Source organism: Bombina bombina, chromosome 1 (genome assembly GCF_027579735.1).
Source record: "Bombina bombina isolate aBomBom1 chromosome 1, aBomBom1.pri, whole genome shotgun sequence".
Lineage (NCBI taxonomy): Eukaryota > Metazoa > Chordata > Amphibia > Anura > Bombinatoridae > Bombina > Bombina bombina.
In genome coordinates this window covers 1,400,224,781-1,400,242,197 of record NC_069499.1, presented here as the reverse complement: position 1 = coordinate 1,400,242,197, position 17,417 = coordinate 1,400,224,781, and the positions used below count along the sequence as shown (strand labels likewise).

Here is a 17,417-nt window from a genome sequence, read left to right as displayed (position 1 = left end):
TGTTTTAAACCTGTCTGATAGCTTGACTTGGATTTTTAAACTGTCTGATAGCTTGACTCCAGTTACACTGGTCTGTGGTAAGTGTTGAACTCTTGGATTACCTAGTAATTATCACTTCCCTGTTAAAGTTGTTGATCATCGCGTTTCCGACTGAACTAATTTGTATACACATATTAATAAAATGCACCTATATTATTTCACTTGAAATTCAACATGCACCAGGCAAAGGGTTAAACAAATTGCTAACAGCTGATGAGATACGACATGACTGCTCACATTTAAATAGAAATCTAGATGCATAATTAAACGCTGGTATAAATGAAATGAATATATGGCTTGACTTATAAGATAATACCATTCTCCTAAAAAAAATCAAACACGTGTAGTTGGTAAAGGATGTAGCACTCTCTCCCATCTCAATGAAACACCAATACCGCTCGCTCTCACGCTGCTCCGCCCAATAATAACCCTAGGAATGACTTTTGCCTTTTAAAAATGGCGGCTCCCAAGGCAGCTAGCCTTGCCCACAGTACATCCTTAATTCGTATTGGGCTAGCGTTTCGTACGTCATTCGAATCGCCGCCTTCTGACAAGCGACAAAGATGGCAGCAGCTACTGAGGACGACAAGGAGCTAGATGATCTACTTGAAAGTAAGAAGCTCTGGGGGAGGAGGCCTCTCCTGCATGTTAGGGATAAGGAGATGGGGTTATGCAGATGTTTAGTATTCAGTTTGCATTGCAGATTGGCTGCTGTGATGGTTACAGGTATTGACACTTGATGTAACTTACTGTCATTTGAATGTTATGGCTGTTTTGCTGATCTCATTTTTATTTGCTGCACTTTACGCTAATGGGAAGGCATTACTTTTTGACCTACTGCCCCATGTAATTATCAATACATACCCCTACCTTATGCATTGCACTGACTACATTTACCTTTTTGCAGCAACTACGCATGGATCCTTCCTGATGCCTCAGAAAATTATTTTTATTGTATAAAATATAAAAATTTAGCACACCGAACAAAATCAAGTTTTTGTTGTTTCACTAGCATGTCAACATTATACAAAGTACAGAAAACACAATTATATGGATATAAAAGAGCAATAATAAAAAATGCTGATATCCTACAGCATTTTATTGGCTAAAATCAGCTCTAGAGCATCAGAGCACTTCCAGGGTTAGCTATTGGTTGTCGTGCGTGCATGCATGCCACCCCTGATTGACTTACTACCTCATGTTCAGCTCAAGTCAAGTAGTGCATTTCTTCTTCAGAACTGACTTTAGCTATGTGTTTAACCATTTTCTTCTGTTGGTGTGTGTGTGTGGGCTTTAAACACATTGTGCTGTTCAAGCAGTAGAGCAATATTAACTAGCAAATGAGAGCAATTATTATTGCATTTACATGTCCTAATATGAACAAAAAAATGATGTTCCTGTTAATATGAAATTAGTAGAATGAATACATTGATGCTGCAGATCTACATATACAATTGTATAACATCATAAAAATAATCTACTCTCTACCCCCCCCCCCCCCCATAAACTTTTGTTTTGTTATTTATCTTCTGGGACTTGCAGCATTACAAAGATTCTGATCCATAAAATTAAGACATAACTGGAGTGTCTGAATTATGATAAATGCAAAAAGGACACACATTATATAATACTGCCTCAGTAGTTTAGTTGACAGTATTTTCATTTTATATGTTTGTTTTGCATTAATAAAGCCCTTAGGGCTGTCACATGAATTTCATGCTGCGCTAAAGCAAAAATGGTTGTAAACTACTGCTCTAAGAGGCACACGAAGACCTGTAGTAGAACACAATAATAAAAAATGTTTCCATAACGTGTGATAGCATTACTAAATATGACACCTTGGGCTCAATTTATCAAACAAAAGGAGAATTCTTCTTGTAATTCTCCCATGTATTCTCCTCAGCTCTCCTTAACCTTTTAACGCCGTTATGCCGTTCTATTCCGTCATAATTACACTGGGCTTTAGTGCTGTTCTGACGAAATAGAACGTCATAACCGTTGGCTGTCCTAAAGCCAACAGCGCTTACATGATGTGATTGTTATCTGGAGGGTGTGCGCTAGCGTCACAGGGAAGCCCCCCTGACCCGATCCCATCATTGAAATCTCACGATCACGTACACAATCGCAGGACTGTTCCGATGTAGAGAAATTGACCCAGTCATCAAAGGGTTAAAGAAGCGCATCTGTGCGCTCAAATTTATTAATAAAGAAAAATGTTTTTTGTTTGCAGTTCTTCAGAGGAGAACTATAGATACATTTCTTTAGTCGGATTAGTATCTGTGCCTTATTTATCACTGAAAATAAGTAACTGTTCTCCATGTGTCATACATAAACCAATATAAATATTTATACAGCCCCCCAATAGCTTTAATGCCCCTCTTCAACAAACTGTCATGTAAGAAAAAAATCTACATTTTCATTGTTTTTGTGCTGCAATTTTAGTGCTTCGTTTTTTCTTATTTTTATGCCCCAATAGATATAATTTTTGTGCTCTGTTATATATTATTTTTTGCGTTCCGTTTATAAAATTTTTTTATTACCCAATACATATTTTTGCATTACTATATATATATTGTATATTGGTAGAGAATAGATTTCTAAAGCTGGTTTCCACAGTAGTTATGGAGAACTTTTAATGCAGGCACTTGCAGGAGAACTTTCAGTTCTCTATGGGCTCAATTTATCAAGCGACAGCGGTGTACATATGCGCCCCTGTCCGCCGCAGCTCGCCTGTGGTGGGCAGAATTCCATTGGCGGAATTCAGTATTGCACAAGAGCGCTATTTTGCACTCTTGTGCAACACCACCCCCTGCGAATCATGCGCGGGCAAGAGCTGTCAATCTCCCCGGTCGGATGAGACCGGGTAGATTGAAATTCTCCACCTAAGAGGAGAAAGGAAGCAGCGGTCTCATGAATTTTAAGCAATAAACTTTCATGATTCAGATAGAAATTATCATTAAAAAGTGTTTTCCCCCATATTTTTACTTCCTTTCTCTTGGTATCCATCGTTGTAATTTTGCTTTTTTCTAAGAGAGCATATCTAGATAGGCCAATACTTGTGCCTTGAAAACAAGGGGGTCAACAACAATCCTTTTACAAATTATTTATCTACAAAAATCCCCATAGACTTTAATGGTTTTATTCTGTAGAAAAATCATTCGACGTAGTTTTCTAAAACATTGTTTCTCAACTGTAGTCCTCAAGTACCCCCAACAGGCCAGATTTTCATTATAGCTGAACCAGTGCACAGGTAAAATAATCAGCTTATGGGTGAGAGAAGGTTAGATACCATGGTGTTACTGATCAGCTGATTACTTCACCTGTGCACTATATATAATGAAAACCTGGTTGAGAAACACTGTTCTAAAGAATAGCTATCAATCCCTTATATATGTAAAATTAAGCAAACACTGCTGCCATAAAGTATTTAAAAGGTCGGTGACCCAAAATAGTTAATTCATGATTCAGATACAGCATATCATTTTAAACAACTTTCTAATTTACTTCTAATATCAATTTAGTTTATTCTCTTGATATCATTTATTAAAGGAGCAGCAATGCACTGCAGGGAGCTAGCTGAACACATCAAGTGAGCCAATAACAAGAGGTATATATTTGCAGCCACCAATCAGCAGCCAGCTTCTGAGCCTTCCTATGTATGCTTTTCAACAAAGTATACAAAGAGAACAAATCAAATGAGATAATAAAAAAAATAAACTGGAAAGTTGTTTAAAAATGTGTATGCTCTGTCTAAATCATATTTTTTTTGGGGTGGGGGGTGGGGTTTCATGTAACTTTTTAAGTGTCAGGTCAGGTCGCCGCTCTGGCTGGTAACTTCAAAATTTTACTTGCCCGCAAGAAATTTAGGTCGCTATTGGCGACCGGACCGGTCTATTCATATGCCCTGATAGAGCATACCATTTTAAACAAATTTGTAATTTACTTCTATAATCACATTTTCTTGGTATCTTTTTTTTTGCAAAGCAGGGACATTACGCTCAGAAGCGTGCATGTGTCTGGAGCACTATATTGCAGGAGTTTGGCAAGAATGGTATTTATTTGCAAGTTGGCAGCACAATTTCCTACACCTACCTAGGTATCTCTTCAACAAATCATACCATGGTAACAAAGCAAATATAACAGAAATAATTTGTTTATAAAATTGCATACTCTGAATCATAAACTAAACTTTTTGGGTTTCATATTCCTTTAAAGGGATTTGTTTCAGATAAAGCAAACAAATGTTTACATTTGTTATCAAATTTGCTTCATTCTCTTTGAAGGAACAGAAATGCACTATTGGAATCTAGCTGAACACGTCAGGTCAGCCAATGACAAGACGCATATATGTGCAACCACCAATCAGCAACTATCTCCCAGTAGTGTATTGCTGCTCATACGTCTACCTAGCTATGATTGTGAACAAAGCAAAGTAGATAATAGTAGTTGTTTAAAACGACATGTTCTATCTGAATTATGAAAGAACATTTCAGGGGTTTGTGCCCCTTTAATTCCCTTTGTAATGCTGTAAAGAAATATAGGGCATTTTATGTCCCTTTAACATTGTTTACAATCTAGCGATATCTTAATTTTTTTATTATTTTAATATCAATTTTCCATATAATTAGGGAATGTGGGTTTGAATGTGAATACTTCATTTCAATTTTAAGAGACCTTCTCATACAGGCAGATTACACATTGACTTAGTGTAGCTGTGCCAGTTTGTGCAATTCTTTAAGTGAAGAAACAGTGTGGGCTTGTACTTTGGACTCTGAGCACTGAGCTAGTGACATGTCAAAGTACATTGTCTAAATAGTTCTGTTGGGGAGAATATATAAACTCTGCAAATAATAATTATGGTGTATAAAAGGGAGAAGAGTTTATTCTCATAGACCATGCTATATTTCATATCCTGTAGACTTCTTGCATAGAGTATGAATAAAATGTGATTGTGACGCAAATCGTTGTTATAAACCTGAGCCTTATTTTTCCAGGTGCACTTGATGATTTTGAGAAGACTAGTCAACCTGCTCCTGCCTCTAATGCTGCAGCAAAATCCCCCTCATTGGAAAATCCTCCTGTGGATGCAGCCAATGTAGGTCACCTTTGTCCTCACATCTCGGACCTGTGAATGTAGGTATGTCTGTTTCCCTGATGTGTTTGCTCTGTTATCTTAGGACCCCCTATTCAACTCTCAGGAGAAGTTCTTCCAGGAACTGTTTAACAGTGAGCTGGCAGCACAGGCCACCGAGGAGTTCGAAAAAGCCATGAAGGAGCTTGCAGAAGAGGAACCGCACTTGGTAGAGCAGTTTCAGAAGCTATCCGAGGCTGCAGGCAAAGTTGGTGAGAAATAAGGGCATATGCAATAGATATACAGTGAAATGTTAGAATTTGCTAGTTTATTTTTACAGAAAGATTTGTGTATAACATTTAAAGGGACATGATTCCTGAAATGTGAAGCACTTTAAAGCGATGCAGCATAGCTGTAAACAGCTGGCAAGAAAATATCACCTGAACATCTCTATGCTAAAAAGACCTTTTTACCTCAAAATTTCCTCAGTATCCCCTTGTAAAAGGACTTTAAGCAGCCAATCAGGGTGCTAGTCCAAGGACTCGCAAGGGCGTGCAGACACAGTCATGTTAATTTCCTTACTCAGTTTAAGGAAGTTTACTATGAAATGTCATGAAATCACAGTAAAGCAAAGTGTGACATGAGCACTGATAAAGCTGGTTGTCTGTTTGGTTTTTTTTCTTCCAACATGCAGCTGAAGCATAGCTGTTCACATAGCAAATACTCTTGTGAGCTAAAGAACATTTTAGATAAAATATCTTCCAGTTTAGGAGATATTTTCTTGTCAGATTTTTACAGTAATGCTGCATCACTTTCGAGTGATTTAGCATATGGGTATTATGTCCCTTTAAGTAGATTTAGAAAGATATTTGTCAATATTTTGTTTGTTCAGAGTTTTTATTGGAGAGATAATCCAACCACTGAAATATTATTTGATATATTTTTTTTTTCCATAGCATTTTTATCTGTTGCAGTAAAATAGTTAAGGAGAGATGGTATAATGTAATACAGTGATAGAATTCTACATGGCATGCTGTATATTTATTTACAATTCAACAAAAAAAAAGCCAAACTGGCTTGGAGCATCACAGTGTGGGGGGGGGGCAAGTTTATTTGATGTTGTGCTTTTATTTTTAATCAAGGGTTTACCAAGTTGTGTTTTTAACTAAAATGTACTGTACAAAACATGGCTACCTCTTATCAAAACAGGAAGTGATGAAACATCTCAGCAAGAGTTTACATCATGTCTGAAAGAGACACTCACAGGTTTGGCAAAAAATGCCAATGATTTGCAGGTGAGAGCAACTTCTGAAATGGATCATGACCATTTGTAACAAAATGTGAGTGTTTTGTCTATTAAAATGTGATAAGAAAACAACTATGATAATTATATTTTACATATCCAGGACCCTTCTATGTTCTATGGTGCTGTACATATGGATTTTTTTTGTATAAGAGGCCACCATAATACCCTTAATGGAGTTGTTTTGTAGACCTCAGTTCTGTGTGAGGTTATGACATAAAGGTATATATGTGTCTATCTATTATATAGTGCGTGTATTCTAAGCTATAAGGCAATTATTTTGAATAATATATAATTGTATATAAAATTACACTTTCACCTTCTATTTCATTGCTGACTAAGTATGATTGTTTTAAACTACTCCTGTTTGAAAGACTGGATTTTATATGTATGTAATTGAGTATCTTTAATGACTGCTTTCATACATATTGGCTTTTTTATTACATTTGCTGCACTATTTTATAAGAAATTGTATTTACACCTGCAGTTTCTTGGTCTAGTTTTTATTCTTTTAGCCCAAAAATATTTATGTCCATGTTTGATTTGTCTGTTGGTACAGTTGAAGGGACACTAAACCCAACAAAAACTTTAATGATTCAGGTAGAGAATACAATTTGAAACATCATTCCAATTTACTTCTATTATCTAGTTTGCTTCATTCTTTAGATATCCTTTGTTACAAAATCAGCAGTTACTGAGCCTATCTAGATATGCTCTACAGCACAGGATATCTAGAGAATAAAGTAAATTAGATAATAGAAGTAAATTAGAAAGTTGTTTAAAATTGCATGCTGTTTCTAAATCATGAAAGAAAAAATTTGGGTTTCATGTCCCTTTTTAAGTGTTTTGACAATTAAAACATCCTCCTGCAGAACTCTGGTTTATCTGAAGAGAAACTCGCTAAAGCGATGGAGGATATGGGAATAGATGATGCAGATGGTGAAGGAAATATCTTGCCTCTTATGCAGAACATCATGCAGAATCTCCTCTCAAAGGAGGTGCTGTACCCATCCCTCAAAGAGATCACAGACAAGGTAAGAGACCAGGAGCTCCACTCCCGTAAACAGCAGATCTTCCTGCTTATAGTCATCTGGCAGATTATCTAAAGGTCTTTTGCACAAATTTATCAAGATGCAGTTCTTGCTTCTTATCCACTCCATCTCAGATATAATAAATCGGCCCTAATTTGTTTGGGTGATTGACAGGCGGGCTGGCACAAGATAGCTCCTGTGCAATTTTGTATTTCTCAAGCAATCCTGCATCACACGAAGAGATTGCAGGTGGACAAGTTCTCTCTGCTTGCTGCATTTTTCCTTTTTAGTAAAGGAATTCAAATAAGAAAATAATGCAAAGGATGCCTAGGGTCTTTAAATGTTATTTGCATTATATATTATTATGTATATGACTTATCACTGCTTAAACATGTTAAATCATTTTTCCATGACATTTGCATGAATGTAAAGTTTCATCAAGTAGTGCCCGGTTTTTAAAAATACTAATTAAAAACAGGGGCACTTTCATTGATGAAACTTTACACTGCACCATATTTGTAGAAATACTTACCTCTTCCTTTTGAAAGCCGGATCGCTGATGATGCCGCTTCCCCCGCCCATCGCAAACCTCTTCCTACGTCAGAAATGACGATTCTGGCCTTCATCCAGTCACGGCGTTGCTTTAGGCAATGCTTCCCCCAGGGGGGAAGCCGTAATTGGAGGATGCCGGAATCGTCATTGCTAACGCAGGAATAGGCTTGCGACGGGCTGACAAAGAGGTAAGTATTTCTACAAATATGGTGCAATGTAAAGTTTCATCAATGAAAGTGCCCCTGTTTCTTAATAGTATTTTTAAAAACTGGGCACTACTTGATAAAACTTTACATTCACTTTAATGTTGAAACTTTTTTTTCATATAATGTGTGCTTATATGTTAAAAGAAAAAAAATCTTAATATGGCCTCTTAGTTGCATTAAAGAAAAAAAAAAACAATACTTTTAATGCGCCTTTCAAAAAATAGCTGGCTCCTTTTTCTTATTTTTGTATTCCCCCTGAAGACATTAACTATTTACCTATAGCTATATAGTAAGACAAAACATGTGCCAATTAGGTTTAAATTTTACAATTCCTGACCTTTTAATTATAACCTCTACCAGTATCCCGAGTGGCTGTCGACGCATCAGGACTCCTTGCCTGCTGAAGAGTATCGCAAATACCAGGAGCAGCATAGCGTCATGAGTAGGATCTGCCAACAGTTTGAGAATGAGCAGGGGGAAGGCGATGAAGCACAGTTTGAGGCAGTGATGGACCTCATGCAGCAGGTAGGCAGATGCTTCTCTAGTTGGGTATAGGGGAGTGCACGGCATTAGAGCCCTTGCACTGTCCTCCATTTACTTGTACAATGTTTAGCTACAGACACGTTTCAACAAATAATAAAACTGCAGGAAATTCCGTAAAGTTTTGTCAGTTTGGTGACAGCAGAACAGCAGCTTACATTAGATGCCACATAAAATAGGACAAAACAGTCATGAAGTTTAAAAAAAAAATAGAAATAAATAAATATATATTTCAGCAGACTGCAAATTATTTAATATATAGCTTCAGTTCTTTACATTGGATAAAGGTAATTATCATCTGTAAAACTCAGAAGGATGTTGAGCAGTAAGGATTGTGGATTTTTTTTTCTTTTTGTGGACATCCTTACTTTCATGAGGTCTCTCTTGATCTTCATTGTGAGCTATTTGAGGTTCATCTCTGTTTATGTTTATGGCTGGTGTATATCATTTTTGCAATGATTTAACATAGTGGGTGAGTTTAAAAATGTTTCGACAATATTTGCATCAAAAGAGGTGTTAACTGGACATTAAACACTTTTTATATGCATAGTATTGAAGTTTTTTCCCCGATTCCCTCTAGTCATGGGTGACGCCATGTTGAAATCTGACTTTCAATACATTCCATTAATGATGTGTTTGCACATGTGCAGCAGCTCTCTTCTGCAGTAAAACCTTCCAAGTTACAAAATAGTGGCATTCATATTTAAAGGGAGGTGCATGAAGTGTGTATTGTTCATTTAATGCAGGGGTGCTCCAGAGGTTTTGGAACTACATCTCCCATGATGCTCAGACACTGAGCCATCAGCAGGCTGAACATCATGGGAAATGTAGTTCCAAAACCTCTGAAACACCAATGGTAACCGAATTCCACCCACCAAGTGCTTAATTTGGAGGAGCCAATCCAAACTTATTAATGGAGTAGACAAACCACAGTTATTATCTAAGCAAAACATTGTTTTGCAGATCATTTCTGCTAAAGCAAATTTGGGAAAGGGTTATGTTTGTGAAGCCTGCTAGGTGCTTTTCCAGCTTTCAGAATTGGAAACGTCTTCATTTTTAGACTTAAATTACAGAAAAAAGGCAAAAATACATAAAAAGCATATTGTAAAGTTGTTTTTTACTGCACAAAATCAGACATTTTCTTTCAAAGTTTCAAAGTATTTACTGTCCCATTAAAAAGTTTATATAAGCAATACTATACAAAAAGGTACATCCATCATTTTGTATATTTTTAATTCACTCACCGTGTGTATTATTTGTATTCCCTTAAGATCAAGGCTTTGACACTTTGGTTGCCTAGATGCAACTTCTGCTTATTGTCTGAAACATGAATAAAAAATGGAAAAATAACTGCTCCATGTAAAATAAGCATACTTGTGACGCCTGCTTTTTCCGGGTCACACTAGTGGTTAGAGGCTATAGCTTCCGAATGTCAAATATCATGAAGTGGGAGAATCTGTAGCCAATCATTAGCAGAGGGAGGTAGATCAATTCAAGGTGTGTTTATTCTCTGTATTGTTTTGTTTTCTTCTAATTGCTGCAGAATGAAGCTAACAAATCCCAAATCTACTAGTTTTTACTTTGTATGATGTCATATTATATATCTCTATCAGATATACAAAAATTGATTAAAAATAGTGTCTAATATAGTTTTGAAGCCTAATTCTTTGAGAAAGCATTTATGAAAAGGTTTCTCAATCTACATTTAAAGTGATAGTAAATCCAAGTGTATAACAAATGCTAGGTTCCATTACTAAAAATAAACATTAGTTTCAGTCATCACATACTTAAAATAATGCTGTTAAACTCACCCTATCTCTGCGGCAAGTATATCCTCCTCCGGCCGCCCACGTCAAAGCGCTCTTCTTCAATGAGGGGACGTTTCTACCTCTAAACCAATAGCTGTGCTAGGATGTCAGTTGACACACATGGCTATTGGTTTAGAGGTGGAAATGTCACCTCATTGAAGAAGAGCTCTGTGCTGTGGGGGGCCGGAAGCACTGAGTTAGTGATATTCTTTCCACAGACATAGGGTGATTTTAATAGTGTGGTTTTTTTTTTTTTTTTTTTTTTTTTTGTACATGATGACTGAAACACGTTTAGTTTTTTAATGTGACATAAATCCTAGCGTTTGTTATACACTTGGATTTACCATCACTTTAAGCCTAGTGCAATTAAACATTGACTGGTATTTTGTGCAAGCCAGACAAAAGAACCCCCTCAATATTGGTATTCAATAATTAAAAGGACAAATTTAACAACAAAAAATCTCATTCTCTATAAAATGTGTAGTATAAAAAAAATACAACTTTGTAATGTATGATCGTTGTTTGCTTGCAGCGGTTTTGTAGTGCTGTGATTAATTCCTGACAAATTACATATAAAAAAAAAAAAAATATATATATATATATATATATTTTTTCCTTTTATAAATCTTTTTTTTTTTTTTTTTTTTTTTTTTTTTTTTTTTTCAGCTTCAGGAATTAGGTCACCCTCCGAAGGAGCTGGCTGGTGACTCTGTAAGTACCCACACTGCATTGCAGTTTAGCTTATTCACCCTGCCTTACTGATGTGATTCTCAACTTTGTTTTTTAACTGAGGTTAGCGGGATATGAAAGTCAAATTAACAGTTCCATGGCTCAGACAGAGAATACAATTTTAAAATTCTTTATAATTGCCATCTTTTATCAAATGCACTTTGTTCTTTTGGTATTCTTTATTGCACAGCATACCTAGGTAGGCTCAAGGAGTAGCAATGCACTACTGGGAGCTAGCTAGTGATTGGTGGCTACACGTCTCTTCTTATTGGCTCACAAGATATGTTCAGCTAGTTCCGAGTACTGCAATGCTGCTATGGAGCTGTATTGTTATCAAATTTGTTTCATTCGCATGTTCTTTGTTTAAGAGATATCTAGGTAGGTAGCGTGCACATATCTGGAGCACTACATGACAGGAAACAGTGCTGCCATCTAATGCTCTTGCTGATGTATAACATTGTTGCAAATCTGCTGCAATACAGTGCTGCAGACATGTGCTGCACTATATGGCTTTTCAACAAAAGATAACCAGAAAATGAATAAAATTGTATGTTCTATCTGAATCACAAAAGAAAAAAAATTGGGTTTTATGTCCCTTTAAATTTGTTTGCAGGGGTTAGACCCCATTATATAAAAGCAATAGATCAATAATAAAATGCATTTTCTTCTCTGCAGTTTTATTTCCCTTGGTTTGCATTATGCAGAGGGTAATGGTACTCATGACTACAGTTTACTACAGAATAAGGTTAATTGCCTGCACAACTCTCCTCTTTCCCTTTTTTATCTCACTGCTGCCTGTATATAGAAGTTTTTCTATTTGAAGCCCATGGCTCGGTGTTACTGAGAAGCCTGCATGGACTGTGCCCAGTTTTGGTCCTGAAAGCTGCTGAGACTTGGCTCTCTAACTTGCTGATCAGCTTGTTTACGCAGTCGGTGTTACCTGACTGTAAATAGGAAGTGATCAGCAGGTTTTAGGGAGTTTAAACTAACTTTCCTTTGCTTTGAACAGAGAATGCGTTTTAATTTAAGGGTTACTGTCATTATCAAATTAGTAATGATTAAAGGGACATTGTACACTAGAGTTTTCTTCACATAAATGTTTTGTAGATGATCCATTTATATAGCCCACCTGGGGTTGTTTTTGTAAAAATGTATAGATTTTGCTTATTTTTTAAAGAACATTGTGCTGATTTTCAAACTCTTAACCAAGCGCCAAAGTTTTAGATGTATACTGATATCCACAGACTCCTGCTTGTTTAATGGGAGGGGGGTGTCTGCTATTTCTTCTTTCTCAGCCCATTTCAGTGGGTGTCTCAGCCTAACCTAATCAACAGTGTTAAATTGGTATCTAAGTAAATTTTTAAAAAGGGTTTTATACTGGATTTTTATATTCGTATCTTTTCATTTTCTTCTTTATAGTAGTGTCTATCACATGCAATTATATGAAAATTGGTGTATACTGTCCCTTTAACCCCAAAACACATGCATTATCTCTTATACTCACACTATACTTATTTAGTTTTATTGAGTCCATTATAATGGTTATGATACAGGGAAGTACATTAGGATACATATGCTTTTTTATTACACTGGTTTCCCCATCATTCCTCTAAACATCTTCACATTACTCGATTTATGGATATTACTACTACCAATCCATATGGCCAGTGCCATATCTTCTATCATCAAAGGCAACAGGCTACGACACTGAGGAGTTAAAACTATTTGCATATACAGGGTGTTGAGGATGTATGCATTGGTAGGTAAGTTATTGTTTCAGGAAGTTAGGTATTTGTTAACAAAATCTAAAGAATAAATGTCTCCTGTCCTCCTATAAACTTTATTGTTCCTTTCTGTTTATAGCCTCAGGCCCCAGGCTTCAATTTTGATCTTGATGGTTTGAACATGGCTAATCCAGGAAATGCAAGCGGGGAGCAATGCCTGATAATGTGATGGAATTCCTGTAGAAAAATCAACAGATGGTAGTGGGTCCCAACCCTACTTGGCTCATTGAGGTCTTCCGAATATCAGGAGTATGGATGAGCCAGGAGAAAGTATTGGTTTATAGATGCTCATGCATTTGTGTCCTTATCGAAAGCGCAGAATACATTTCTGGCCACTGTTGAGAAGACGTGATTATTTATGAATTACCTCATCAACCCTGCCTTATTGGTCCATCCTCTGAAATATCATCACTTCCAGTTAATTTGGAGTTAAAGAGTACAAACATATGGCCTGATCACCCCCTGCTTAAACTCAATACACTTTACCTGTACTCTGCAAATTGCATGTATAAGGTACAGGTGTGGAATTAGAAAAACACAGTGCTTCTATTATATCTTGTCTGCTAATATCATTTTAATCTTCCATAGAGTTATTCCTTACAGTAAAAGTATAGCTGTAATTGACAACATACATGACTTTCTATTCAAGTTGGTTTGCACTGAAAAGGGGGATTTTTTTAACTTTATTTTAACTGATTCACTGTGAGTGATGATAAATGTATGGGACTGGGTTTGTGTTCATCTTGTATTGAAACGTTTTAGATGGAATCCCATAGCTATTTTAGAGTCCTCACCTAAAAAACACATGGTGTATTCCACATCTGTCTGATATACCACACTAATGTGATCTGTAGCACCTAACATCTGGCCACTGTACAAGGTTATTTTGTTCACAAGCATGTCATTAAACGTCTGCTGTGGGAAAGGATTGGTGGCTTTTCATCTACAAGAACAGGTCACTAGTAAGGAACTGGCTGAGAGAGTTTAAATTGTTTTCTCTAGAAGCAATATGCATATTTTAAGTCATTAAAACCAGTCACTCACATGTCTAAATGACCAATCATAGCATAATCTTAATATTTAGAGAAGATTTTTGTCTTCATGATTAGTGAATTGGAGGGAAAAAAAGTCATGTGTCTTTGATGTCATATCGTCTCTAAAATACGAAAATAAGTACCTTAATGAAGAACCATGTTGTGCACTGATTAATGTAAACCCTTATTGTGCACATTTTGGGTTTACAAAAATGTGCTTACTGGGATGTGATAAGTGATATAAATAACTTTCTTTTACTACTTGTTGTAAATTGTGACCTATAAATGTCATTCATTAAAGATATCACTAGTTAGCAATCAGCTGTTTCTTTTTTAGTGAGAAATATACTTTAGTGAGTATATTAATGATAAAATGTTAATGCAGATTGTATAGCCCTCCATCTAACAAAATCATGAGCTGTTTTAGGAAAACATGTCCTGCATACAAAATAAAACAAACTTTGAGTAAAAAAAAAAAAAAAATTAGCTTTGGTCTCTAATGTTGTTGTTACTTTATACACATCCCATATTATTACCCATGGCCTGTATGTAAAATGACAAAATTCCATATTTTTGTATTGTGTATTTTAACCCTAAAGCAGTGTTACCCAATCCTTTCTGGACCAAGGCACACTTTGTGCTTTACTTAATTGACTGTTAGTAAACATCACTATTGTTAGCAGGGATTATTGGTTTGCAATAAAATTAATTAATCCAATATATGGAGTGCATAGGGATGGGAAGGCATCCTACCTCTCCAAATGATCTTCCCCATTAATAGTGCTTCTCCAGGCAAAGACCTAGTTGACCTACGTATGACTTAATATGCCTGTGAGCTCTTACATGAGCCAGAACACTTATGTCATCACATACCTCATGACCCTAACCATGTAATGTAAAGTAAGATAGCAGGTAGGTAATTTTACATCTTTGGACTCATTAACTGACATCAGTCATGTCCTCAGAAACCCCTTTAATAAGTTACATTTCTATGACATAAGATCACAGATTAAAGGGACACTGTACCCAAAAAAAATCTTTTGTGATTCAGATAGAGCATGCAATTTTAAGCAACTTTCTAATTTACTCCTATTATCAATTTTTCTTCGTTCTCTTGATATCTTTATATGAAAAAGAAGGCATCTAAGCCTTTTTCTTGGTTCAGCACTCTGGACAGCAGTTTTTGATTGGTGGATGAATTTATCCACCAATCAGCAAGGACAACCTAGGTTGTTCACCAAAAATGGGCCGGCATCTAAACTTACATTCTTGCATTTCAAATAAAGATACCAAGAGAATAAAGAAGATTTGATAATAGGAGTAAATTAGAAAGTTGCTTAAAATTGCATGCTCTAACCCAAGAATTTTCTTTCATGATTCAGATAGAGCAGTGTCCCTTTTAATATAATGTACTCAACAAATCTTACATTAAAGGGACATAAAACTCTTAATTGAAATGTATATGAGATTTGGTTTCTCCCAATACACGTGTAGTAGCAAATATTCTCTACTGTGCATGGACCATACGTACATATGCCCTTTGCATCTGCATTCAAATGCTACCCATGCTCATAAAGCCAGTAGTAGCCTGTATTCATTAGCATATATGCAAACAGGTTGCATGTCTGTGGTTACTCACAAGACACAATCATGTGTAAAGAGGGAATGGAGAAAAAAAGCAGTGCCTGACTGCAACACTGACAGCAACCAGGCTGTTACTAGAAACGGGGGAAATGTCGTTTTTTTAAATCTAGACAACAGATCAAATGTTCCCTTTTAAATGTTTATATCATGTAATATTTAAATACTTCATTGTCATCTTTCAAATGTAACAGTTATTTGTATTTAATGCTTCTTTTGATATTTCAAGTTTTGTTTATTATTTCAAATAGAATTAGACAGTTATTTGTATTGAGATAGAGAATACAATTTTAAACAACTTTCCAGCAATGCTATACTGGGAGCTAGTTGAACACATCAGGTGAGCCAATTACAAGAAGCATATATGTGCAGCCACCAATCAGAAGCCCCTACACTTCCTCCCTAGGTATGCTATTCAACAAAGGATACCAAGACAAACAAACAGATTAGATAATAGAAGTAAATTGGAAAGTTGTATAAAAAACATGCTCTATCTAAATCATGAAAGAAAAAAATTGGGTTTCATGTCCCTATTAATAAACAGAATTTTCTGCAGCCAAGATTCATTTTGAACAGATAAATGTGACATTTGTTGAAATATTAAAGGGACACTGAACCCAAAAAATGTATTTTGTTATTCAGATAGAGCATGCAATTTTAAGCAACTTTCTAATTTACTCCTATTATCAATGTTTCTTCGTTCTCTTGCTATTTCTATATAAAAAAGAAGGCATCTAAGCTTTTTTCTTGGTTCAGAACTCTGGACAGCAGTTTTTGATTGGTGGATGACTTTATCCACCAATCGGCAAGGACAACCTAGGTTGTTCACCAAAAATGGGCCGGCATCTAAACTTGCATTTCAAATAAAGATACCAAGAGAATAAAAAACATTTGATAATAGGAGTAAATTAGAAAGTTGCTTAAAATGTCATTCTCTATCTGAATCACAAAAGAAAAAATTTGGGTTCAGTGTCCCTTTAAATAGTGACCCAGTAAAATGCATTTTACCTCACAGTACTTGGTTATGACCTATAGTCCTAAGTAAGAAACATATATATTTGCATATTATTTCTGTAAAACAGTAGAAACATACAAATAATTTTAAGAATTTCTAGTTAACCCCTTCCTGCCGTTAGGACGTTCCGATGTATCAAGTACTGTCAAGAAGGGATTAAATAGGCATTACTTGTTATATATGCATAACAATGAAGCATCGGTCACAAAGTTATCTGCATACAAGATAAAGGTTTTAAAATTGTTATTTTGTTTGCAAAACTAAATAAACTTAAGTTGATTAAAGTCCAAAGAAATACCATTTAAAATCACCTTAAAGGGACCCTAAAGTGAAAATAAAACGTATGATTCAGAAAGAGGATGCAGTTTTAAGAGACTTTCCAATTTACTTCCATTATCAAATTTTGTGCAATCTTTTTATATGCACACACTTTCCGAGGCACCAGCTTCTATTAAAGTGAAGGTAAACTTTGATGAATCGGAGCCCTGTTTTTAAAAATTCTAATACAAACAGGGGCACTTTCATTCATCAAAGTTTACATTTCACAGTTGTAAAAATACTTACCTTTTATTCTGGAAGCCACTCCAGCACTTCCCCTGCCCGTCGCAAGTCTCTTCTTACTTCACCAATGAAGAATCTGGCTTCCTCCAATCACGGCGTGGCC

The 17,417-nt window shown here is 35.9% G+C and overlaps 1 protein-coding gene across 1 annotated transcript; it reads left to right on the top strand.

Moving 5' to 3' along the window:
- Positions 1–532: 532 nt before the first annotated feature.
- On the top strand, positions 533–14,415 carry PEX19 (peroxisomal biogenesis factor 19). Its single transcript, XM_053705113.1, has 8 exons — positions 533–651; positions 5,034–5,134; positions 5,217–5,382; positions 6,320–6,405; positions 7,286–7,447; positions 8,563–8,727; positions 11,217–11,261; positions 13,143–14,415. The coding sequence occupies exons 1-8, from the start codon at positions 603–605 to the stop codon at positions 13,230–13,232; spliced, it is 864 nt and encodes a 287-aa protein (XP_053561088.1). The 5' UTR covers positions 533–602; the 3' UTR covers positions 13,233–14,415.
- The last annotated feature ends 3,002 nt before the right edge of the window (positions 14,416–17,417 follow it).